Here is a 26892-nt window from a genome sequence, read left to right as displayed (position 1 = left end):
TATTTATACATACTGTCCAAATAGTTTATGAAACTTATACTTTCAGATGTCTACTTTATTTTGACATCATTTTTTTGTTTTTAATTAACATTTTAAATTCGTTAGAAGCCTAACAATTTAACTTGAAATTTTGAAAATTTTGAAAATTTGAAAAGTACATCTTTTTTTGTGTGCTATGCAAGGTTTGCAGAAATTAAAAGGTAGTAGAACATAAGACCACCCCCCCAAATGACCCCATTTTAAAAACTAGACCCCTTAAGGTATTCGCTAGGGGGTACAGTGAGTATTTTAACACCATAGTTTTTTGGCAGGAATTATTACAAAGTCAGTGTTAAAAATTCGAAATTTGCAATTTTTCACAAATGCATCATTTGGGGGGCATATTTTTTGTACATCACTTCTGATATTGAAAGAAATGCACCCTATATTTTATTTAGCTGCTTGTCCCATGTTCGGAAATACCCCCGCTTTGGCCATATATGGCTCCTTGGCCGCGTGGTAGGACTCAGAAGGAGAGAAGCGCCATTTGGCTTTCAGGGCAGAACAGTATCCCCACCCCCACAAGTGACCCCATTTATATACCGCACTCCTACAAGTTATTGGCTGCACCAGGGACCACTCTGATTGGTCTTTGGTCGGCTGGCAGTATAACGCGTCTGTCTGTGACAGTTAAGGCTCCTGAGGGATATATCCGCCATGTTGTGGGAATAAGCACCCGCTCATGGCGAATATATCCATCGCTGCTGCGGCTGGGTAGCTCAGTGTGTCCGCTCATGACTGCTGGCGGGAAATCCGCCGCTATGAGTGGACACACAAAGCTACCCAGCCGCAGCAGGGAGCTCATTACCGTGACTGCTGCATAATGTGTAGGATTAAATATTAAATGCTGCGGATGTCCGCCAATGCGATCCTACACATTATGCATTTTTTTAATTAGATTCATTTAATAAATGTATTTTTATATATATATATATATATATATATATATTTATATTTATTTATTTTTTATTTATTTATTTTTTAGTTTATTTTTTTTTTATTTTTTTTTACACTTTTATTACATTTTTATTTATTTTTACACTTTTATTTTATTTATTTATTTATTTATTTTTACACTTTTTAATGCTTTGCAATACTTAGTATTCCAAAGCATTGCAGTTATATGCTGCCTGCCAGTTTTTACTAGCAGGCAGCATATTAGGACGTGCCTCTGGCACGTCCTTTCAGGCAATACCCAGGGCAGACCTGGGGGTCTTTGTAGGACCCCCGGCTGCCCAGGTATGCAGCAGCACCCCACGATGCTCCGGGGTGCTGCAGAGGAGACAGAGGGAGCCCCCTCCCTCTGTCAGAACTCCTTACAGCGCGCGGTCACTTCTGACCGCGGCTGTAAGGGTTAAACTGCCAGGAGTGAAGTGAACTTCACTCCCGGCAGTGCGGCAGGTCCCGGCCAGCCGCGGCCACACACAGCACCCCGCGATCGCGATGCGGGGTGCTGCAGGAGTGACAGAGGGAGCTCCCTCCCTCTGTCATAACACTTACAGCCCGCGGTCACTTCCGACCGCGGCTGTAAGGGTTAAAACTGCCGGGACCGAAGTTTACTTCGGTCCTGGCAGTGCAGCAGGGTCCCGGCTGTGTGATACAGCCGAGTCCCTGCCGCGATCACCCACGAGAATAATGGACGAGTACAGACGTCCAGGTGCGGGAACGGCCGACAACCTGGATGTCTATACTCGTCCATGGTGGTTATCGGGTTAAGCTTAATGCTTAAAGGGGAAGCTTCATGCATAAAGGGGAAATCCAGTGGAATTTTTTTCAAATCAACTGGTGCAAGAAAGTTAAACAGATTTGTAAATGAATTCTATTTAAAAATCTTAATCCTTCTATTACTTATCAGCTGCTGTATACCTGTATACTACAGATATGCTACAGAAAAATTAGCGAAGATCTTTCCAGCCTGACAACAGTGCTCTCTGCTGGCACCTCTGTCTGTGTCAGGAATTGAAACAAACAACAAAACGTAGTTTCAAATGGCTGCAGGTGCTCAACCCCAAATGTGGTTGTGCATTTATACTGGGGGAGCAGATCCTGCCCTTGTAGTCTGTTGCTAAGGGCGATCCCCAGCATAAAAATGCATACAATGGAGGTTGCCTGCAGCGGACTACAAGTGCCACAATAGAATCCTACACCAGATAGACGGTGTGGATGTGTAACAATTAGAATAATACAATACAGGAATTTAGGTGCACTACTGTGGTAGATGTAGACAATGACATTGGCTATTCCTCAACACTGATGTTAAAATTGAGACATTCGCCAGTATATCCTTATATGAAGGACATACCAGAGCCTGCACACCAACGCCAAGGTTTCTCAAATGGCACGGGACCGAACGCTAAACCTACCTGTGCGTGATAAGCCAAACAGGGGCCAGTGGGCAATTATGGCAGCATTCGGTCGACTCACAGCATCCTCCCAGGTACCCTCCAGCGTGACTAAGCACACATACAATGGGAGGAGGGAGGCAAGCTGCAAGTCCCACCTGAGTTGGCTAATATAGGTGCTGGCCTCACAGGTGCTACCATAATGCTGCCTAGAAGATATTCAAGGCGCATTACATATGGAGTTTACACACCTCCAACTATAAAATTTAAACAAACAACAAAAAACGTGGTCTCAAATGGCAGGAGGTGCTCAACCCTAAATGCAGTTGTCCATTTATACTGGGTGAGCAGATCCTGCCCTTGTAGTCCGTTTCTATGGGCGATCCCCAGCATAAAAATGCATACAATGGAGGATGCCTGCAGCGGACTACAAGTGCCACAGTAGAATCCTACACCAGATAGACGGTGGATGTGGATGTGTAACAATTAGAATATTACAATACAGGTATATGGGTGCACGACCGAATGCTGCCATAATTTCCCACTGGCCCCTGTTTTGCTTATAATGCACAGGTAGGTTTAACGCTAGGTCCCGTGCCATTTGAGAAACCTTGGCGTTGGTGTGCGGCTCTGGTATGCCCTTCATATAAGGATATACAGGCGAATGTCTCAATTTTAACATCAGTGTTGAGGGATTAGCCAATGTCATTGTATACATCTACCACAGTAGTGCACCCATATTCCTGTATTGTGTCAGGAATTGTCCAGAGCAGGAGATGTTTTCTATGGGGATTTGCTTCTAATCTGGACAGTTCCTGACATTGACAGAGGTGTTAGCAGAGAGCACTGTGGTCAGACAGAAAAGAAATTCATAATTTTCTGTTTTATACAGCAGCTAATAAGTACTGGAAGCATTAAGGTTTTTTAATAGAAGTAATTTACAAATCTGTTTAACTTTCAGGCACCAGTTGATTTGAAAACATTTGTTTTCTACTTGTTTCCACCGAAACTCCTTTTTAATGTTATACATATTATAGTTCCTGTACTTCTGTATGTGATCTTTGTGTGGTGACTAGGTGGTGCAGGTAATAGTGTAGGGTATGCTGGTATTAACCCTATGTTGTCGTGACGCCAGAATGGGGTTTCCTTAGATTAATGGTCCTACCGCCAACCGTCCCAGAAACGATAGGGAGAAATAATTGAATGTCCACAGCAGATATTTGATGAAACCGGAATAAACTTTACTGCATATTTTATGCGACTGCAGTTAACAACACACTCTTTGTATAGAGGACAGTAGTTCAGGTTCCTCACAGGTTTGCTGGGACTTCTTAGATATTAATGAGCTTGGATTGCTAGCCGCTCTGCTACTGGTTTGAAGATAATTGAGTTGCATTAGTCACAGAGGATTTTAGTAGTTTTGAGCTGAATGACTCACGGTTTAGTGGCTGCGGAAGATAAGGCTTCAGGCCTAGCTTGAATTGATGATTTGTGCTGAGATTAGTGCTGCTTGATAGTTCGGAACCAAGAGAGCCAAGAGAACGAATTAAGTGGCAGCAGCCCCTTATATATCAAGGGGGTGGGACAAAGCTCATTGGATAGCCAAACCTGTTAGTCCTGACCTCTGGAACTCTGGGTATATCACATGACCCAAAGGTCCTTAAACCATAGCATAACATAAATCAAAGGCAAGTGACCTCTAAGGTCCTATACAGAGGTATCCTATGAATTACATATATAAATATATATTGAATATTGCAATATTAAGAGGTGATCGACTAGGGGTTAGCCCTTCAGGAGAGCCCATTAGCATGGAGGGACTCTGGCTGAGGGGACTCCAGACAAAAGGTAGAGGACATGTCCTGTACCAGGACACCACATTTGCATCTTACATGTAATAGTCGATCTCTAAGCCACCTTCTCCTGTCCGCCCTTGGTAGGTCTGTTGTAAAGTGTGCAGCATTCCATAGCTTTGTTTTGGGCTTTATAAGAGACACACTGTTAGATAAGCCAGGAGGCCTAATGCCCTAATGTGTTGCAAACAGTACAACAATCTCTGTAATCTTCTGACCACATGTGCGCATTATAGATTATCAAAATAGGAAGCTTGACCCATTCACTGCCAGAAGCAAGGCATAGGTGAATCGTCAGTCAGTGCTACCTAATACATGACACGTCTATTACAGTGTAATAGAAAACACCTAAACCTATGTGTATGTTATAATCAATGTATATATATATATATATATATATATATATATAAAAAACTATTCCTTGCAATCAAGTTATATCTAAAAGCCTGCTTGCCTAAATTCCAGATGTTAAGCAGGCTTTATACATGCGGGGGTAGAACAGTTGTGGACAATAATTAGACTTGGGTGTGTAGAGCAGCTGGAGCTCTGATGTCTGGTCGTATAAATACATTTGAGGTATTTACTGACACATATTCACAGCCTTACCCATTCAATAGTGGACATCTGACACGTTTTACATTGCTCTGTAGATAGTACTACAAGTTCAAAAGAGGCATATTCATTATACGGTATATGGCATATAACATATTAAAGTACAATACTTTTTGCATTGTAATCTTGTAAATCAGCTCCTTTTGCTACTTGCTGACAGATGCCATCGACACAGTATAATTCCTCAATTAGAAATTAATTACGGTACTTTTGAAATGTTAAAAATAAATAAATACATAAATAATATTAAAGGGGTTATCCAGGACTAGAAAAACAGAGCTGATTTCATTCAAAAACAGCACCATACCTTTCCTCAGGTTGTGTGCGGTATTACAGTTCAGTTTAATTAAAGTGAATGGAGCCAAGTTGTAATACAACACACAATCTCAGGACAGTCATGGTGCTGTTTTTGAAATAAATGTGTGCAGAACTTTGAGCAGAATTCCACCAGGACTGGATTGTCGCCTGTGGAGACAGCAATATCCGCACGGTTCAAAGCAGACATTCAGCCGGCAAAATTCCGCTGGTTGAATGTCCACAATGAGGTCGAGGCCTTACTTTATATGCTTTATTGCATTGTGGCGTTGCCCAACTTTGGAAATCCTTGGCAAATGATTAATAAAAAGTAAATATTATTTTGCAGATTATATATAGATATAATCTACATAAATCATTGTGTAACTCTGTTCATACATTGCATCACTTATCTAGTACTCAGGACTGTATACACATTTATGTAGCCTTTGGAATTTTGCATTGAAATTCATTGGATTTCTCTGCAGAGTGGTATGGATTTACCGTCGTAATTTTTTGCGTCAAATCCAAGATGTCTAAATTTACCCTTAGGCCAGGCTGAAAAAGTGCTTTCTGCACGCATTCTGGTACAGATCTTGTGCCAAAAAGCACATGCAATTCCCACCTAATCGTTTTTATGTGAATATGCATTGCAGTTTGCACTGTGAACTGCGGTGCATTGTCTTTTTAGTGTCCATTTCACATATACTAAAGTGTCATATCAGTTATTCTGAGTTAATCCATTAGAAAAAAAACTGTCAGACATGCAGGATGCAGATTAGTCCTGTTGCATGCAGGTAATCTGCATCCAAAATATGACAAAAAAACATTCCAAAGTGCCAAAACTTTAGGCATAAATCCAAGACTACCTTTAGAATTTATCCTGCATATTTCATGGCATATTTTCCGTCTATTGGAAAAAATACTCGTTTTGCACATACCATTACTAGTCCATATTTATCAAGCTAGATGGCATAAACCGAAACTACAAATTCCGAGGGCCCTATTACATGTAGCGATGTGCAATGTAAGCAAGCTCTGATCTTGATGATCGCCTTGTAGATTGACGCTTGTTTACCGAGCCTATTACAAGGCTTGACCATTACATGGGAAGGGCTGCATGAACCACCACTGGATCATTTGTGTTGTCATCTGCTTATATAATTCGCCAGATGCACATCCCCTATTATACAGGGGGGATGTGCAGCCAACAGAAAATGTCTTTTTTTTTTAGCAGGTCAGAACAAATCGATCAGCTGATCATTGGCCCTATTATACAGGGAGATATTGGCCTCTTTAGCCAAGCTCTATGTAATAAGGCTCGAAGGATGTGACACCTATCACACTGTAACTAAGGATGAGTACAAGATAAACATGTATTTCTTTAAAGGGTAATGTAGCCTTTATAAATAGATGACCCTTCCTTAGGATCCCTTTCCCTGCCAATCAATCTTTACTAGAATAAGGGATGGTCCTCTCAAAGAGATGTGTGTGTGTGTGTGTGAGTGTGTATATTGTGGGATATTAGCCCCATAGAGCCTGGCAAAATAGTGGCAAATACCAGTCAGAGAGGGGAACGCAGAAGTAACGTTTAAACATGCTCACTCTTCCGTTGGAGTTCAGAATTTGAATTTCCACCACAAAATTCTGCTGTTTGCACAGTATAGCTGAATCCCATTGAAAATAATAGGAGGCTGCTGAACCCGATTTTTTGAGGGGCTAAATATATAACTTGGCTTATGTTTATAAATGCCCTTGGGGTACCCATGTGTCTGAAGGGGGTGGGGGCAGCAAGGTCCAATAAGACTTGAATTATATCGCTGCCTGCTACAATCCAATTAGCTTTGTCACACTATTAAAGGGGTACTCCGGACCTAATACATCTTATCCCCTATGCAAAGGATAGGATAAGATGTATGATTGCAGGGGGCCCGCCGCTGGGGATCCCTGCAATCTGTCATTGTGCACCCACCTTTGCTCATCCACCATCACGCCCCCTCCCATAGACTCACATTGAGGGGGTGGGGCGTGACATCACACGGGGGCAGAGTCACGATATCACGATACTCCGGCCCCGTGGTTGTCATACTTCACACTCGGAGCCTCCAGCGCTGCGGAGAGCTCACAAAGGTTGGTGCGGAGTGACAGATTGCGGGGGTCCCCAGCAGCGGGCCCCACACAATCATACATCTTATCCCATATCTTTTGAATAGGGGATAAGATGAATTAGGGCCGGAGTACCCCTTTAAGTCTTTGGGTGGGAGCGCTGAAGTGTATGATTTAGTATATCATATCCAGAGATCAGTTAATACCCCACTGCTCCCCCGGTGACTTGCAGGAAACAATCGACACTGCTTATTTTGCCTGTGTATTCCTAGCACACTTCCTATCTACTATACTGTACAATAATACTTTCTCATGAGAACAATCTGCTTCAAATAGCTGAGCGCAAATTATATGGAACTATTCCAGGCCATCATATTTCATTTTCATTGTTTTTTTCCCACTTTGTTCTCCTTTATATTTGCTAAAAACCTTCTCCTACTCCAACACTCCCGGTTATATTTAGAAACAGACTGTTTATCCACAATGCAAAATTGAATTAATGTTTGCAGAGCAGATTTAAGACGCCTCGGGAAGACCTAATATCCAATGTTACATGACGTTCACATTAGGTAGGGTGCTGCTTGTCATGCTGCGACTCTAATAAAAAGTACTTACCTAGAATTAACCCTGTATGCTGAATGTAGGTACAATGATTTAGATATTAGAACTTTGGTAAATTCCATAGTGTAATGTTGTGTACTGGGGATTTTCTCTAAGCAGCTTCACAAATAATTTGGATACATTACTGTCTATAGATATGACATTTTTAAACAGGATTGTGCCAATTTTGAAGTACTCAATAAAACATGATCTTGACTGACGGGTACCTATTTCATTCCCTACTTAAAACACATTAATGGGGATATTAATGGGGGGTTCTGGGAACAAAGAGATATTATTCATTCATGTATTTTCATGTATTTTTTTTCCTTGATAGAAAATATTATATTAGAACATTCACAAAACCACAAAGAATAGAATAAAATAGTAGTAGCGTTAGAAGGCAGACATGCATTACTGTATGTTGGCAGTCACTTGGCTTGTATTCAATAGCTTAGACTGCTTCTATAATCTTGTAGATATAGAGGTTATATAGAATGACAATGAAATTGTGATTGTACTAAAACTTTCACATTTTTTTTCCAAGGTCATCACACTGTCTACATTGGCGTTCACGTTCCTAAGAGTTTCCGGAGGAGGAGACGTCATAGACGCAGAACTGGCCACAAAGACAAAAAAGAAAAGGATAAATCAGAAAATTATTCAGATGTCGACAAATCCGATACAGAAAATGCGGACGACCACGGCTCCAACATCCTTAAGCCTCTGAGTAAGTACAGTCACATTGTTCATACATAAGACCATAGGAAAATTTTATTATATGTAAATCGATGAATAGGGAGTACTACCAGTGAATGCATATGGTTCCAATGAATAGCAAACCATTTATTGAACAATATTAAGTGTTATGACCAGTAATCCATTCATACCGTTTTAAAATCTTAATGTCTTAAAGGAGTAGTCCAGTGGTGACCCAGTGGTGAACAACTTATCCCCTATCCTAAGGATAGGGGATAAGCTGCAGGTTGCGGGGGTCCGACCGCTGGGGCCCGCTGCGATCTCCTGTACGGAGCCCCGACAGCCCGCGGGAAGGGGGTGTGTCGACCTCCGCACGAAGCGGCTGCCGACACGCCCCCTCAATACAACTCTATGGCAGAGCCGAAGCGCTGCCTTCGGCAATCTCCGGCTCTGCCATTGAGATGTATTGAGGGGGCGTGTCGGCCACCGCTTCGCGCGGGGGTCGACACCCGCTATCTGGCCGGAGAGCCTGGCCCCCGTACAGAGAGATCGCAGGATAGGGGATAAGTTTTTCACCACTGGACTACCCCTTTAATGTGCTGCAAATGTTTTAATATGATAATTTCAAGATGTAATTTGCCTTCAGGTCATTACAGTTGTATATTATGGGGTTGTCCAGGACTGCTTTTTTACCTTGAAACAGCACCACTTTTGTCCTGTTTCCTAGTATTGCAGTCCATCTCATTAAAGTGATTAAATGCATTCCATGGATAGGCCATTAATAATTGATTGGTGGGATGCTGGCACCTGGCATCCAATCAGCTGATAAACACTTGACAGCGAGTCGGAAGTTTTGGCTCTGTACCTTGTTCGTAGTGGTGGCATCTGGTTATTCCAGTGCAGGTCCCATTTTCTTCAATGGCAGCTGTGCTGCAATAACCCGGTGCCACTACTGCTAACTTCCAGCTCCTGTAAATTGTTTATTTATGTTGTTATATATCAAGCAGTCACTCTATTTTTGTGCAAGCTTCCTAGTTTCTCAAATGCCACCCCAGCTATTTGCTCAGAGAGTACAATTCAGAATACTAACCCTAGCCTATAAGGCCCTAACCTGGCTAGATACAGTATCTCTTCATTAATCTGAGGATGTTGAGGATGACACCCCCTATACATATAACAGATGCCTGGATCAACAATTATCTACAGTATATATCTGTGGTTGTGTATTCACTTACATGTGCTTTAGGCTAGGGCCACATGGAGCTCAAAGAATGCACAATTTCAACCATAATGTCAGTGAAGAGTGTTGCATGTAAAATAACATGACCACAATGCGGCAGTTGCTAGAAACCCACCTTTGATGGATTTTTGGTACCAACTCTAATAAAGTTGCACAAAATATTTGATTGACATGACTTGGATGAGACTGTCACGCAACCAAAGTAGCTGTATAGCCCTAGCCTTAAAAGGGTATCTTGGGCGTTCACCATTCTTCTCTGTGCTGCTTCCCCTGCATGTTACCAAATGTGGAATGGGACACCTGCGCCTAATTGACAGTTCAAACAAGCATTGCTCTGTTGACATCAGCACTTGAACATGCGCGCTCCCGATGCTGATCCCCAGTTAGTGTGGTGTAGATAGTGTATGCTCCCAGCTCATGACAACCATGGTAAGCATATACCCTGTTGCTATCACATTGAAGTCTATGGAGCAGTAGTGAAATGGATTGGGTGGGAGTTACTGCACATGTATTAGAATGCTCACTGCCAAAAACCTGGCCATTTTGCCATAAAAATAAGAAGATTAGGCAAAGCATAAGTGCGGCCATAGGGTGGCTGTAAACCTAGGCAACAAACAATCAATACTGATTATGAGAAGAACGGAATATCTACTGCAGAGAGGATTTCCTCAAATAACATATAATTAATATATATATATATATATATATATATATATATATATATATTTTATTCGCTAGCTAATCACAGTAATTTATTGTGACTGTAATACCACTTTAAGGGGATCTACAAGGAAATCCACCCCGCCACAATCCCAGGTAAGATTCCAATACATCAATGAACAACTCCCAACCCACATTGGGGGCCTCCTCTTCTTTCTCTTTTTTAATGTCATCATCCTATTTTTTAGAGGAGGAAATTTTGCGTCACCTGCAACCAACGTAATGGGAGGAGACACCTTGGAAATAATTAAAGGGGTATTCCGGGCAAAAACATATTATCCCCTATCGAAAGGATAGGGGATAAGATGTCTGATCGCGGGGGGCCTGCCGCTGGGACCCCCCACAATCTCCCTGCAGCAGCCCGCATTCTAAACCTCAGGGCTTCCGAGACGGGGATGTGATGTCACGCCACGCCCCTCCATTTATGTCTATGGGAGGGGGTGTTGCGGCCATTACACCCCCTCCCATAGATATGAATGGAGGGGGCGTGGCGTGACATCACGTCCCCGTTTCCGAAGCTTGGCGGTTTCCGAAACTTCAGGCGCAGCTATTCATAGAATGCGGGCTGCTGCAGGGAGATCGCGGGGGTCCAAGCGGCAGGCCAGACATCAGACATCTTATCCCCTGTCCTTTCGATAGGGGATAAGATGTTTTTGCGCGGAATACCCCTTTAATCTCTCAGATAAACCACTCACCTGTGTACAGGAGAATGTCCTTTAAAAAAAAAAGGTCTATCATTTGTACCCGTTAATAAATATGATAAATTCTTGTGGTTTAAAGATTTGCATCTTTTTTGTAGGAAACTTAAATGGCATTGTTTTTTCCGTCTTCACAATAAATGTCAGTGCCTGGAGCTGGGTATTCCAGAGGCTGTCCTTCCGGGGATACGTATCATGAAAGAACTGCATGAGACTAATATAAGAGAACCAGGCACTGGTCTGTTTACTGACCTTTGTCCAAAGAGCACCTTAATGCCCCCTATGTCAGATCTTACCAGCATCGATATATTTTTACAGGTGGTTACAAGGAAAATTGAATCTCTTGATCGAGTAAGATGTGACTATCAGTGTAACCTAACAAGAGATGAAATGACGGCTCTTATTGCTCTTGAGAAAGATGAGGAGTTAATCATAAAACCCGCCGATAAAGGTGGAAATCTTGTCATCCTTAACCATACTAATTATAGGTGGATGGGCAGGAACTAGAACTGGTCTTTATCTTTGTTCATCCTTGTCAATAATCCATTGACTATTGCCGACTGGTAGTATGGACATGATATAATATAAGTGTAAGCCTGCATAGTGGACACCGATTGTGGTTCCATTGGAGCAGTTGCTGTTTTTGTCCTTTTTTTTCTTGTTTGATGGCATTTGGACCCCTCAGGATCCTTTTTATTGGTACATTAAATTTTAAGTTTTATTGTTTTCAGTGATTTGGATCTACAAGGATCTCTGTATTTACAGTGAGTTCTATCTTTCTCCTTTTCCCCATCAGAGGATAAAGGGGACATTTAGTAGATACAGGTGTAACCACTAGACTGTCTTTCTAAAATAAAAAGTCAAAGCTCTGTCCCTAAATTTAGTCTAAATGAACCCTATTGTTTCTTACTGGATGGACCCTTACTTAGTGAACCCTATGATTATTTCATGATTACGTGTCTAGGATTAATAATGTGTTTCACATGCATTGAACCATGGGAGGCTGCATGTTAAACTATACTTGAAGGACCAGTATCAATGATGCCTGTTATCCTGTATTTCTCTACTCTTTAATCTAGTGTTGGGCCCTCTAAAGAGCAACCGTTCTGTCTCAATATTTGTTCATCTTCACAGACTGTTTGTTTTCTCCTCTATATTTAATTATGTGATAATGAAAACCAGTGATGTGTCCTTATTGTGAATTTTATTGGATGCAGTGGAAAGTTCTCATTCATCACTGCTCATGCTGCACCAACGCTCGTACACAGGATTACCGAGCACCAAAGCTCTCTGCTATATTTATCCATTTTTATGAACGTAGTCAGGTTTTTTCCTCTCATAAATGCTTTGCAACAAATTCACTAATATGCACTTTTTAATGCACTGCTCAAAAAAATAAAGGAAACACTTAAACAACACAATGTAACTCCAAGTCAATCACACTTCTGTGAGATCACACTGTCCACTCAGGAAGCAACACTGATTGATAATCAATTTCACATGCTGTTGTGCAAATGGAACAGACAACATGCGGAAATTATAGGCAATTAGCAAGGTGTTGGGGGGACATTTCTTTGGGGGCCGCACAGCCCTCCATGTGCTTGCCAGAGATATCATGACTGCCATTAGGTACCTAAATGTGAGACCATATGCTGGTGTGGTTGGCCCTGTGTTCCTCCTAATGCAAGACAAAGTTAGACTTCATGTGGCTCGAGTGTTTCAGCAGTTCCTGCAAGAGGAAGGCATTGATGCTATGGACTGGCCTGCCCGTTCCTCAGGCCTGAATCGGACACCTCATCAGGAGCATACCAAGGCATTGTAGGAAGGTCATATGGGCACGTGGAGGCCACACACACTACTGAGCTTCATTTTGATTTGTTTTAAATACATTACATCAATGTTGGATCAGCCTGTAGTGTGGTTTTCCACTTTGATTTTGAGTGTGACTCCATATCCAGACCTCCATGGGTTGATAAATTTGATTTCCATTGATAATTTTCATGTGATTTTGTTGTCAGCACATTCAACTATGTAAAGACGAAAGTATTTAAAACGATTAGTTCATTCATTCATTCAGATCTAGGATGTGTTATAGTGTTCCCTTTATTTTTTTTGAGCAGTGTATTTTTGCTGACATGTCATTAAAACTGGTGGGGGGGTTCATAAGTCTGGGCCTACCCATTCACAAGTCGCAAGTGCTGCAGAGCTTTGTAAAGACCCTAACCCATTGGATGCAGGTTATAAATCTAAAAGGAGGAAGCTAAAACGTGGCAAGACATCAATATAATAAACAAGATAAAAGTTTGCATGTCTGTTCACTTGAGAGATGTGCAAATAACAGGCAGAACTCTAAACAAAGGCTTGTGGAAAGAAACCCAGCTGCTAATCCTCCTTGGACTAGTATTACACAGAAGCAGCTGATGAGAGAAGGAGAAAGAAACAATGTCTTATCATCCAGTCACTTCCAGAATTTGGGCCACTATTCTGCTGCCCCCAGAACTGCACTTTGCTGTTGCATAAAGTCCTATATCCCAGTCACATCCAAAGCTGCACATACTATTACGTGCTTGTATAATATCTTATCCTCCTGTCACTTCCAGAGTCACACCCACTATTCTGCTTTTACATCATGTCTTATCCTCCTGCCACCTCCAAAGCTGCACTTACAATTCTGCTTTTACAATATTTCTTATAATGCAGTCACCTCCAGAGCCGTATAGGCTGTCTGATGGTTATAGGAATTTGATTGCTGTAATCACACTCCTATCACTCTCAGGCATGAGGTTTGCAATCTGCCCAGGTGCCACCCACTGTGGGGTGTCATCTTACAATTAACTGCTCTGTAGCTTACATGCTGTCAGTGTAAATCATTCCATACTGGGGAATCGCACAAACATCCACTTATAACCTGTGCTCACTGCTGCGCTGCCCACATCTACTGAGAGGGAGGAGTCCGTGAAGCCAAATTTCAGGCACTAGAGGAAGCTTGCCTCTTTAGTGCCTGAAGCCTGACTCCTCCCCCTGTAGGTGCACATCAGTAAGGAAGGCAGCACCAGCATTGCACTCCCAATTACGGGAGAGATGATTCAACTTAAATAGGAGAGTGGTGGTTGTCACTACATTCCTATCACTGTGAGATCTCAGCATGTACAGGCTGCCTAAGAGTGACAGGAGTGTGATGGAAGAAAAGTACTATTGCCCCCAGCAGACTGTACAGGAGGAGAAAGAAATTGTATTGTATTTGAGCAGGTGCATCTATAAAGTACGGGCACATGGGGGCCCCAAAATCTTCTATTGCCAAGGGGCCCAATAAGGTGTAAGCCCCCCCCCCCCCCCCCTGGAATAAAATGTTGCAAGATAAAATATGTAGCAGTTGGGTTGCAATGAAACATATAACCAAGTAAGATAGTCAAGGGAGTAGCATTCTATTGGATGTAGTATATAGGTTGTCATAGAGTCTGGATGCTAACAATGGTTGGGTACATAAAGTGAGGGGACCATCAGAACGTTGGTATTGTGAGGAGTGGTATTGGACTGTACATGATATAGAGACATTACATGATATAGAGAAAGGAAGTAATACAGGGTTTGTGGGGACATGACATTTTTTACATATGGCTGGGAGCATGTTAAAAGAAAATAAATAATACTGACTTACCAAAATTCCAAGCAGCTGCCATTCTGACGCCTCCCATTCTCTGCTTGTCACCACCAGTTCCTGTGACAAGTTGTCCCAGCAGGAACTGCCAATCACTGACGACAGCTGTGTTCCATCTCTGTCTTTGTTTGGCTAAGTGGGCAGCTCCTACTGAGATGACTTGTCATTGAAACCAGGAAGCAGCAGTGACGAGTGGGGAGTGGGACACATCTAAAGCCAGCTGTGGGGAATTTAGATGGTGAGTATGCACTTTAATTTTTCAGTGCACCCAACCGATAATAAAAATATGCTTCAGGCAATCCTTTTAAAATCTAGATGGTAGACAGTAAATCACAGAAAACAAAGCAAGCAATGTGCTGGGATACAGGGAGAATAGTAAATGAAAAGGGCTAATTTCATCGTAAATGAAAAGGGCTAATGCACTTAGTATGACGCCAAATAATTGAATGGCATGGGTGAGTAATGGAGGTTAAACTATATGTATTAAAGAGCATTATCAACAGTCTGAATATTATAAAATAATATAAATGATTAGGGAGGAGCAGCTGCAGGGTTACTTTCCACTGGCAATTGTACTGAGTTGTTCTGTACATGTTTCTTTCCACCTCAGGGCACCAGTTTCTTGTTTTTTCCTTTTAAATTTATAACCTACAAATAACATCCAATGAGTTTGTACCGGTACAAAATGATGTCACTTGCAATTTGTGGATGGGTGCGTCCAGGCTCCAGAACCCCCAGCAGTTGTATCTTATTAAATGTTTTTATGTCAAGGCCCAATAACGTAATGATGGACATCCCTTTTGGTTATAATCTCTGTACATCAGAAGTGTATATTGTAGTATATTATTATAATAATAATAATAATTATTATTATTATTACTAGATGTATATTATTTTGAAGATATTATAATAATAATACTAATTATTATTATTATTATTACTAGCAGTAATTTTGAAGCTTAAAAAACATGGAGCTTTTAATAAGCATAACTTATTTTTCTCCCTCCATCAGAACACACGTCTTCCTTGCTTTAACCATTATGTATATACTTGTAGGTCTTTGTCCATCACACAGCTTGTGATAGTGAGCATTGCAGTCTATTTAATTTGAAAATCAATAGGGGTTCCAGTCCATTGCATCTTCTGACATTTCACAAGTTGGATTAAGACAGATTCCTCTTCTTTAGGGATTTTAGAATGTTTTTTTTTTAATTAATAAGGTTTGATGATACAAATTGTTAGATGTTTTTGTATTAAAGTAACCTACTTAATCTATTTTAACTGGAGAATTACTGTATTTGTGCTCTCATTTTTTCAATATACTTTTTAATATACTTTTTAAACTAAGATAAATTATTACATTTATTAAGTGGGCAGCTCAGTGGTTAGCATTGTTGCTGTGCAGCACTGGGGTCATGGATTAGAATCTACAATTAAAATATAAAAAATAAAAAATATAAATTGAGCTCTCCTGGGCGCTGGTCTCCAGTAAAGCAGTAGGACACGTTCCCAGGTCCAAAATGTATTTTATTGCACTAAAAACAACATGTTTCTGGTCCGAAAAGGACTCTTCCTCAGGTAAGGTGCTTACAGGTTAAAGACAGGTGAGACACTAAAATACCCTTCCAGTAGTCTGGTAAAGGTCAAGTTGACCTTTACCAGCCTACTGGAAGGGTATTTCAGTGTCTCACCTGTCTTTTACCTGAAAGCACCTTACCTAAGGAAGGGTCCTTTCGGACCAGAAACATGTTGTTTTTAGTGCAATAAAATACATTTTGGACCTGGGAACGTGTCCTACTGCTCTACCGGAGACCAGAGCCCAGGAGAGGTCAATTTTTATTTGTAATTTTTTATATTTTAATTGTTCCTTTACCGGATCAGTGAAGCTATACCCGGAGGAGCTGAGGCTGCAGACTCCAATTACTATATTGATGTCATCTCAGGTGTTGTGCTCTTAGCGCAACATCCTCTGGTAAGTGAGTTTTCACCTACCTTTTGCTAACCATTTCATACATACTTCACCAGGGGCGCATATCGCTCTTTTCTCTTTTTTTCTCTGTAGTAGAATCTGACCAAGGACAATGGGGGAGATTTATCAAAACCTGTGCAGAGGAAAAGTTGACTAGTTGCCCATAGCAACCAATCAGATAATTTCTTTCATTTTCTAGAGGCCTTGTTAAAAATGAAAGAAGCGATCTGATTGGTTGCTATGGGCAACTGGGTAACTTTTCCTCTACACAGGTTTTGATAAATCTCCCCCAATATCTGCATGGAGTTTGCATATTCTCTATATATTTGCATGGCTTTCCTCCAGGTACTTTGGTCTCCTGACATGTCATTCATTAAAAAGGTACACTGGGATACAAAAACGTATCCCCTATGCTAAGGATAAGTGTCAGATTGCAGGGGGATGTGTGGGTGGTGGTGTCTGACAGCTGGGCTCCCCCCCGTGATCTCTGGCTCTCCTCCTGAATGGGGAATGCCAAACACTGCACAAAGAGGCAACCGACACGCCCACTCAATGCAGCTTTATGTGAGAGTCGGGGATTGCCGAGTGCAGCGCTCCAGGTCTCCCATAGAGCTGCAGTGAGGGGGCGTATCAGCCACCTATGGACTTGGTCTTTTATAGCCCTTAAACTTGGACCCCAAGAATTTTTTTAGGGCCAGCCCACTTCATCTAATGTGAATGAGTTTATTTTATGTTAATTTGTTCCCACTGGAGAATCACTTCTACCCACTAAAAACACATGCATGCTTACTTGAGTACACATGTCTATGCGGAAGTCCAACTATTTGTTAGGAGTAATGGTTACAGGGAAAGTATCATATGAAAACTCCCAAGTATCCAGCTTAAATTACTTCCGGATTAAAAATAAAGCATATCAAAAGATCAATTCTTGTTTTTAGGACAAAATAGCGGTATAATGCTTTAAAAGGCGTTGTCTCATCTGGCTAAATACCTCTCTCTGAATCTGTCTGCTCACACTATGTCTGCAGCAGTCAGACATGATGAATGTGCTGAACTAAGCCCAGCAGGGAGCATGTTATGCGCACAAGAGCTCTGGACAGCGAGTGATGTCACTCTAAAGCAGAGCTGGTGGACGGGAACCATGACTACCGGCTGTCAACAAGAGGAGTGAAAAGAAAAGATATCTACAGAGCCAGACAAGTTTACTTAATGAAGCCATTTGCTTTAATTCCTTTGATACTGCATAGACATTTAAAATTGATGTTGCTTTGTTTAGAAGGTTGAGCAGGAGTTTGAGTTACAGGAATCATTGAGTGGTACCAAAGGAGTTTGAGGTCATCAATGGTGATTTAAGATTACAAACCTCACCAGTGGCATCTTTGAATAAGTATCTATAACATATCAGTGAGTGGTTTTGATCAGATGTCCCCTTTCAGAACTATCAAAATAGATCTGGCTGCTAATCATCCACTTATCCACTTCTCTATTTACCATATGCTGTGATCTTTAAGAGACTAGTACATGCTCTGCCATAGTCTGAAACATGCTGCCACCTCTCCAGTAGATAATTGCCCACTAGTTTTGCAATGTTCGAACAGATATTAGTATTTAGCATTAGTATTTAGCATGCACCAACTTGACTGGTTTCTATAGGAACTTCTTCACTTTTCTTCATCATTTAGTATATATATATATATATATATATAGGGGAATATGCAAACCAGCTCATTACATCACCTTTTCAGGCGATGTTCCCTGGTATCAGCTTAGCTCCAGTTACGGAATATAAAAAGCTAATCGGGATTAATGCCAAACCAGAACTCTCTCTCCAGAAGGAAAGAGGGACCCATCGGCGGACAGCTGTTTCGGGGTTCTAGCCCCTCGTCAGTACAGAGCAGGGTGATCTGGCTTGGCTAAGATGAGGGGCCTTATATATATATATATATATATATATATATATATATATATATATATATCCTATTGCCCTTCATTTTACTGCACACCATTGCAAGTGCAGCCTGTAAAATAAAGACTGTTGACCTCTTTGTGTCACTCACTTTCTCATCAGTCTTGTTCTTTTGGACTGGGATACGCTGTACGTTAGAAAGCATTCTAGGGTTTTGACTCCTCGGTGAAGAGCACAAGCTTTAGGCTGAATAAGGGAGGAAGGATGTGAATGATAGCTTCTTTGATGAGAGCCAGATCTGAGGATGTTACATGTAGAGGCCTTGCAGGGGGAGCTGAGTAGAGAAAATAGGTTAATAAGTATTTTCAGACGTCTTACAGAGCCTGACTGCATTCAATGTATTTCTATCGCTCTGCGGAGAAAATCTTGTGAAATATGCTGCACTCACATCTTACTGTCGGCATTCCCTTCATGTACAATGCATTTGTTCAAGAATTCCCATCTGTTTCTCTGACAGTGTATCGTGACTCTTACTTGAGCTTGGGTAATGCGAATGCTGCTTTTAACATTTTCACACCGAAAATCCAGCTTTCCCTTGAAAGTAAATTCCCCGTAATCTTATTTGCAAAGTTACATTTAACAATAGTCTTCTTTCACGATTTCAGCTTATGTAGCGGTTTAGGCAGAAATTGTGGTAACAAGTTTGAGCCAGTAGGATGGATCTTATGCTGGCTGCATTGCAGTCTGATACTGTGGGCATTGCAGTTCATAGCAGAGGTCATTCTGCTGCCCTGTCTAGGACTGGTGAACAGAGATGATATTTCTAAGGAGCCAGGGCTTGTGAAGCAGTCAGATGTAATACCCTGCCTTTGTTCCAGGATGTCTGGACAGCTCCCCAATTAGGTAAATGCTACTTGGTGAGATGGAACAGAGATCAAATGCACATGTAATGAACGTGCAGCAGGTGCCAAAATACTTTACCTGAAAATACCCTCAGTTCAGAGGAATTTCTACAAATGCAGAAGAACGTGTATACTCCTTGCATTAGGATCATTCCCTGTAGCCTTATGCAAAGTTTCTGATACAAAATAGCAACATCCTGACATGTTTTACAAAATGCCAAATTCAGCTATGTTATATGTCTATGACAGAATCATTGTTCATAAACCAATGGGTTTCTTCACGTTTAATGAAACGGATAGTTTTTTTTCCCCTTTTATTTGGGTAGACCAAAGAAGTTTTAACCCTTCCCACACTGATCAACATTTTCATTTATCAGTATAAGGGCTAGTTGTACATTTTGTTGGCCTTTTAACATCAAATGTATTTAGATGCCAAAGTCTATATGGGGTGGAATGGTAGCAATTTTAAGTTCCATTTTGACAGCATTTAGTATCCTTAGGATGAACCATCAATATCAGATTTGCAGGGGGTTAGACTACTAGGTATCACTGCTACCAAATGTATGGATCTGTGCATGGTGAGTTAGGAAGAGGCTGATTGGCTGGGGTGCCAGAAGTCAAACCCCCACTAATCTGATATTAAAGCCTATCTTCAGAAAAACCCTTTAATCCCTTTACTGACACAGACCACCAGGGATTCTGATGGAAACCTCTTTAGTGTCCCCAACTATACAGACATTAACCTCTTTATAGACATTAACCTCTTTACTGCCCTAAGCAACCAGGTATACTGAAGATAACCCCATTCACTTCCCTAGACCACTAGGTACACATATAAATAATCCCTTCACTGCCCTAGGCTACCAGGTAACACTGAAAGTAATTCCTCACTGCCCTAGACCACCAGGGGATTCTGATGGAAACCTGAGCGAACTTTTGAAAAATTTGATTCGGCCAATTCGCCGAATTTTCCGAGAAAAATTAGTTTTGGGTAGAATTTATTTGCGGCGAAACTATATTAAAATGGCTATTTCTGGCCTACAAAGAGCCTCAATAGGGGTTTAGAACCCTTTGCTTTGTTCTTACATGCATATGGAGTGTGCTGGGGTAGTGAAATAATACTGTTATTCCGTATGACATGCAGATTACAGGCATCGCTATTAGAATCACTGCCGCAGAACAGCACAATGACAGAGCCTGGAGGTGGCATCAGTATGAGGAGACCATATAGTGGTTGAATGACACGGTGTGGAGGTGTTGGCAGCATGAGGAGACCATGTAGTGGCTGAATGACAAAGCGTGGAGGCTTTGGCAGCATGAGGAGACCATATAGTGGCTGAATGACACAGCTTGGATGTGGCTGAAGCATGAGGAGACCATATAGTGGCTAAATGACACAGCTTGGATGTGGCTGAAGCATGAGGATACCAAATAGTGGCTGAAAGACACAACCTGGAGGTGGCTGAAACATGAGGAGACCATATAGTGGCTGAATGGCACAGCCTGGAGGTGGCTAAAGCATGAGGAGACCATATGGTGCTGAATGATACAGCGTGGAGGTGTTGGCAGCATGAGGAGACCATATCATTTTAACTCCCAAGTTTTAGTGTCCTGGGCCCTGGTGTGTGGGTACAAAGGACCAAATCTAACAAGGAGTCACATGTCACATGGCTGCACAATGACAGAGCCTGGAGGCGGCATCAGTATGAGGAGACCATATAGTGGCTGAATGACTGTCTGGAGTTTGTGGCAGCATGGGGAGAACATGTAGTGCCTGAATTGCACAGCCTGGAGTTGGCTGATGAATGGCACAGCCTGGAGGTGGCTGAAGCATGAGGAGACCATATAGTGGCTGAATGGCACAGCCTGGAGTTGGCTGAAGCATGAGGAGACCATATAGTGTCTGAATGGCACAGCCGGGAGGTGGCTGAAGCATGAGGAGACCATATAGTGGCTAAATGACACAGTGTGGAGGTGTTGGCAGCATGAGGAGACCATATAGTGGCTGAATGACACAGCGGGGAGGGGCTAAAACATGAGATTACCATGTAGTGGCTGAATGGCACATCCTGAAGTTGGCTAAAGCATGAGGAGACCATATAGTATTTAAATGGCATAGCCTGGAGTTGGCTGTAGCATTTGGAGACCATATAGTCGCTGAATGGCACAGCCTGGAGGTGGCTGAAGCATGAGGAGACCATATAGTGGCTGAATGATACAGCGTGGATGTGTTGGGAACATGAGGAGACCATATAGTGGCTAAATGACACAGTGTGGGGGTGTTGGCAGCATGAAGAGACCATATAGTGGCTAAATGACACAGCGTGGAGGTGTTGGCAGCATGAGGAGACCATATAGTTGCTGAATGATACAGCCTGGAGCTAGCAGCAGCATGAGTAGACACTAGGGCTTCACAATCCCTAAGAATAAAATATGAATTTTGAAATTTAAATTGAAGATTTATAGTAGCTAGTGCTATCATAAATTTTTTTAGGCCCAGGCCCAGCAGCATCAGTAAACAATATATTGGCTGAATGGCACAGCCTAGAGGTGGCTGAAGCATGAGTTGACCATATAGTGGCTTAATGGCACAGCCTGGAGTTGGCTGAAGCATGAGGAGATCATATAGTGGCTGAATGGCACAGCCTGAAGTTTGTGGCAGCATGAAGAGACCATAAAGTGGCTGAAAGGCACAGCCTGGAGGTGGATGAAGCATGAAGAGACAATATAGTGTCTGAAATGGCACAGCCTGGAGGTGGCTGAAGCATGAGGAGACCATAAAGTGGCTGAATGGCACAGCCTGGAGTTGGCTGAAGCATGAGTAGACCATATGGTGGCTGAATGGCACAGCCTGGAGTTTGTGGCAGCATGAAGAGACCATATAGATGCTGATTGGCACAGCCTGGAGGTGGCTGAAGCATGAAGAGACCATATAGTGTCTGAATGGCACAGCCTGGAGGTGGCTGAAGCATGACGAGACCATATAGTGGCTTAATGAGACAGCCTAGAGGTGGCAGCAGCAGCATCAGGAGTCCTGAAAGTTACCCTGTGACAGAGTGGTGTGGTGGTTGGCAATACCAGTACCTGGTGACGAAGGTGGGTGAAAAAAGGTCTGAATGTAGGAATGTTTGTAACTAGTGAGCAGCGCCTTAAATCTGTTTGGCACTATCCATATTTGTGAAGTGTTGGTGTTGCACCATGGTCAATATAATCTGATGCATCAGGCATTGGTGGTTTGAAATCCTGGCTGATCCATGCCTGATTTATCTTCACAAAGGTCAGTCTCTCGACATTTTTCGTGGACATACATGTTCTCCTTGGGGTGACTATGGCCCCCGCCTCACTAAACACCCGCTCTGATGACACACTGCTGGCTGGGCAGGACAGCTTTTCCTGGGCAAACTCTGCTAGTTGCGGCCACAAATCAAGTTTGGCTACCGAGAAGTCCAGTGGATCTTCAAGGTGTGTTGGCATGGGCATTTCAAGGTATGCCACCGCCTGCTGGTTCAGGTCCTGCTCCAGGTGTACCTGCTGCTGATGAGTTGCTTCACTATGTGGGTGAAGAAAGCTACTCATCAGCGAATATAGATGCAGGCTGCTGCTGATGGAGCTGGTACTGCTCCTGCCACCCCACCCTCCCCAGCAGCCATGGCAGTAGAAGGTGAGCACAGAGGGCCCCCGTTTCAGACCTGCATCGGCCAACTGACTACATAGGATTCTTCTGTAGTAGGTCAGTTTGTCAGTTTGTCCTCCCTCTCAGTGGATGTAAAAATAAGGCCCCAATTTTGTGGCGGTAGCGAGGGTCCAATAAGGTGGAGAGCCAGAAGTCATCCCGCTGCCGACTGGTGATAATTCGGCTGTCACTACGCAAGCAAGTGAGCAAGCATCGTGCCATTTGTGCAAGTGACTTGGAGGGACTCCCTGCCTCCTTCTCCACTGCATTTTGCCATTGTGTGTCTGGGTCCTCTGTCTCGCCTTCCTATTAACCGTCTAACTCTTCTGGCTGCTCCTGCTCCTCCTCTCCTGTCAGATTACTAGAAAAACCGCCCATTTGGGGAAACCTAAACTGTGCTCCACTGTGCCCCTCCTCCTCCAGTTCAGCCCCCACAGGGCTCATGTGGCCGTGAGATGTAGGCGCCACGTCTCAAGTGCCCTGACCAGCCATCGTTTCCAACATGTGTTGTAAGAAATGAAGCAGTGGAATGACGTCATTCATTCCATAATCCTGGCGACTTACTAATAATGTGGCTTCCTCAAATGAGATGCCACTGGTTCACATTGAAGTTAGAAAGGGGAGTGCCGCTATGTGCTTTGATCATTAAGAAATCGGTGATCGGCTTTTCTCTGTTCGTACAGTTGGTCCAGCATATGGAGGGTTGAATTCCAATGTGTGGCAGCGTCACAAATCAGACTATGTTGTGGGATACCATTCTGACACTTCAGCTGTGTTTTGCAGTGTACGAGTGGCTGAAGTGCATGTAAAGTTTCCTTCCCATTATAAGGATGTCTTGCAAATGGGGGGAACACTTCAGGACCTGCTTGACAACCAGATTGAACATGTGTGCCATGCAGGCCGCATGGCTCAGCCTTCCCAGTCGCAGCGCATGCAACATATTCTTCCCGTTGTCAGTCACCATGGTTCCCATTTCCAGTTTTCGTGGAGTAAGCCATGCTCCGATTTCTCTACGAATGCTTTTAGCAGTTCCTCCCCTGTGTGACTCCATTCGCCAAGCCAAACCATGTGAAGAACAGTGTGACACCGCCATGCCCTGCACACATGATATGCTGAAGGGCCACTGAGACTTGTCTGGGCAGTGGAGGCTGAGGACACGGGGAAGGATAAAGAGGCTGAGTCGAACACTGTTACAGGGCCAACGGCCTGAGAGCGTGGAGGAGGAAGCGGCGTGACCTGTCCACGTTGGTGTTGTGGCTGTGCAGGAACCACATTCACCCAGTGAGCCGTAAATGACATGTATTGTCCCTGACCATAGTTACAACTCCTGACGTCGGTGCTGCTGTGCACTTTGGTACACACTGACAGGCTCAAGGACTGGCCCACCTTCTCATCCACAACATTGCCACTGGGTGATGAAGCAGGCTGGACCACTACATCGGAGCCACGGTTTTCCCAGGCAGCTTTATGGTGGCGAGGCATATGTTGACGCAGGGCTGTGGTGCGAACATTGGGACCCTGGCCACCCTTCTGCCGATGCATTGCGGCCATTACGCCCCCTCCCATAGAAATGAATGGAGGGGGCGTGGCGTGACATCACGTCCCCGTCTCAGAAGCATGGCGGTTTCCGAAACTGCAGACGCAGCTACGCATAGAATGCGGGCTGCTGCAGGGAGATCGCGGGGGCTCCCAGCAGCGGGCCCCCCCGATCAGACATCTTATCCCCTATCCTTTCCATAGGTGATAAGATGTTTTTGCCCAGAATACCCCTTTAACCCCTTAAGGACGCAGGGTTTTTCCGTTTTTGCATTTTCATTTTTTCCTCATCACCTTCTAAAAATCATAACGCTTTCAATTTCGCACATAAAATTCCATATGATGGCTTATTTTTTGCACCACCAATTCTACTTTGCAGTGACATTAGTCATTTTACCAAAAAATCCACGGTGAAATGGAAAAAAATTCATTGTGCGATTTTTTTTGTAAAAATGACACCTTATCTTTATTCTGTAGGTCTATACGGTTAAATGATATCCTATTTATATAGGTTGGATATTGTCGTACTTTGGAAAAAAATCTTAACTACATGCAGGAAAATGTATACGTAAAAAATTCTCATCTTCTAACCCCTATAACTTTTTAATTTTTCCGCGTACTGGCCGGTTTGAGGCCCCTTTTTTTGCGCCGTGTTCTGAAGTTTTTATCGGTACCATTTTTGTATTGATAGGACTTTTTGATCGCTTTTTATAAATTTTTTCATGATATAAAAAGTGACCAAAAATACGCTATGTTGGACTTTGGAATTTTTTTTGCGCTTACGCCATTGACCATGTGGTTTAATTAACTATATATTTTTATAGTTCGGACATTTACCGTATATCTCGGCGTATAAGATGACTTTTTAACCCTGAATTTTCCTCTGAAAAGTCGGGGGTCGTCTTATACGCCGGGTATTGAGGTCCGGGATAGGAAAACTTCTGATTATCTGCCCAGGCCGGCTCCCGTGTGTGGCTGCAGGCGGGGGCCGGCCAGAGCAAGTAAAAACGAATACTGTGTGCTAAAAATCAGGGTGCCTCCAGCTGTTGTGAAACTACAACTCCCAGCAGGGCAAAGGCTGTCTGGGCATGCTGGGAGTTGTAGTTTTACAACAGCTGGAGGCCCCCTGGTTTTTAGTATACAGTATTAGTTTTTACCTGCTCTGGCTGGCCCCTGCCTGCAGCCACACATGGGAGCCGGCCCGGGCAGATAATCATAAGTATTCCTATGCCGGACATCCCTGTGTCCCGAAAAATCTTTTCGGGACATAAGGATGTCCGCCGGTCACATACCATTCCCCGGCTTCCTCCTGCGATCCTCCTTCGGTCCTCCTGCGGTCCGGTCCTCTGTCTCTATGGTTGTACGCACGGGACGTCAGTGACGTCACGTGCCTACAACCATAGAGGCAGAGGAGCACAGGACCAGGAGGACCGCAGGAGGACGCGCCGACCGGGGCCTGGTGAGTGACCGGCCGTGCTATCTTAAGTGATCCGGTCACCGCTCCCTGGTCCTGGCACCTACTGCTATGGTCCATAGGCCATAGCAGTAGATGGTGACCCGGGCCAGAGGAGCGGTGATCGGAACACTGTAGGGGCAGACCAGTACAGACACACAGCCTGCAGCCATACACTGTATATGGCTGGAAGCTGTATGTCTGTTGTGGGGAGCTGCCAATCTAATGTGGGGGGATCTGCCTACTATTGTGGGGGAACTGCTGACCTAATGTGGGGGGAGCTGCCTACAAATGTGGGGGGAGCTGCCTACAAATGTGGGGGGAGCTGCCTACTATTGTTGTGGGAGCTGCCTACAAATGTGAGGGGAGCTGCCTACTATTGTGAGGGAACTGCCTACTATTGTGGGGGAAATGCTGACCTAATGTGGGGGAATTGCCTACAAATGTGGGGGGAGCTGCCTACTATTGTGGGGGAACTGCTGACCTAATGTGGGGGGAGCTGCCTACAAATGTGGGGGGAGCTGTCTACAAATGTGGGGGGAGCTGCCTACAAATGTGGGGGGAGCTGCCTACTATTGTGGGGGAACTGCCT

General features: G+C 43.3%; 1 protein-coding gene across 6 annotated transcripts in view; it reads left to right on the top strand.

Moving 5' to 3' along the window:
* SLC4A4 (solute carrier family 4 member 4) overlaps positions 1 to 26892 on the top strand; it is a 235600-nt gene that overhangs the window by 76660 nt on the left and 132048 nt on the right. For all 6 annotated transcript variants that reach the window (XM_056568080.1, XM_056568101.1, XM_056568094.1 and 3 more), the window contains exon 3: positions 8394 to 8576. In XM_056568080.1, the coding sequence (XP_056424055.1) occupies positions 8394 to 8576 (183 nt within the window). The remainder of the gene's footprint in view (positions 1 to 8393; positions 8577 to 26892) is intronic.

The sequence above is a fragment of the Hyla sarda genome, chromosome 1 (assembly GCF_029499605.1).
Source record: "Hyla sarda isolate aHylSar1 chromosome 1, aHylSar1.hap1, whole genome shotgun sequence".
Taxonomy (NCBI): Eukaryota; Metazoa; Chordata; class Amphibia; order Anura; family Hylidae; genus Hyla; species Hyla sarda.
This window is presented reverse-complemented; position numbering and strand designations above follow the sequence as displayed.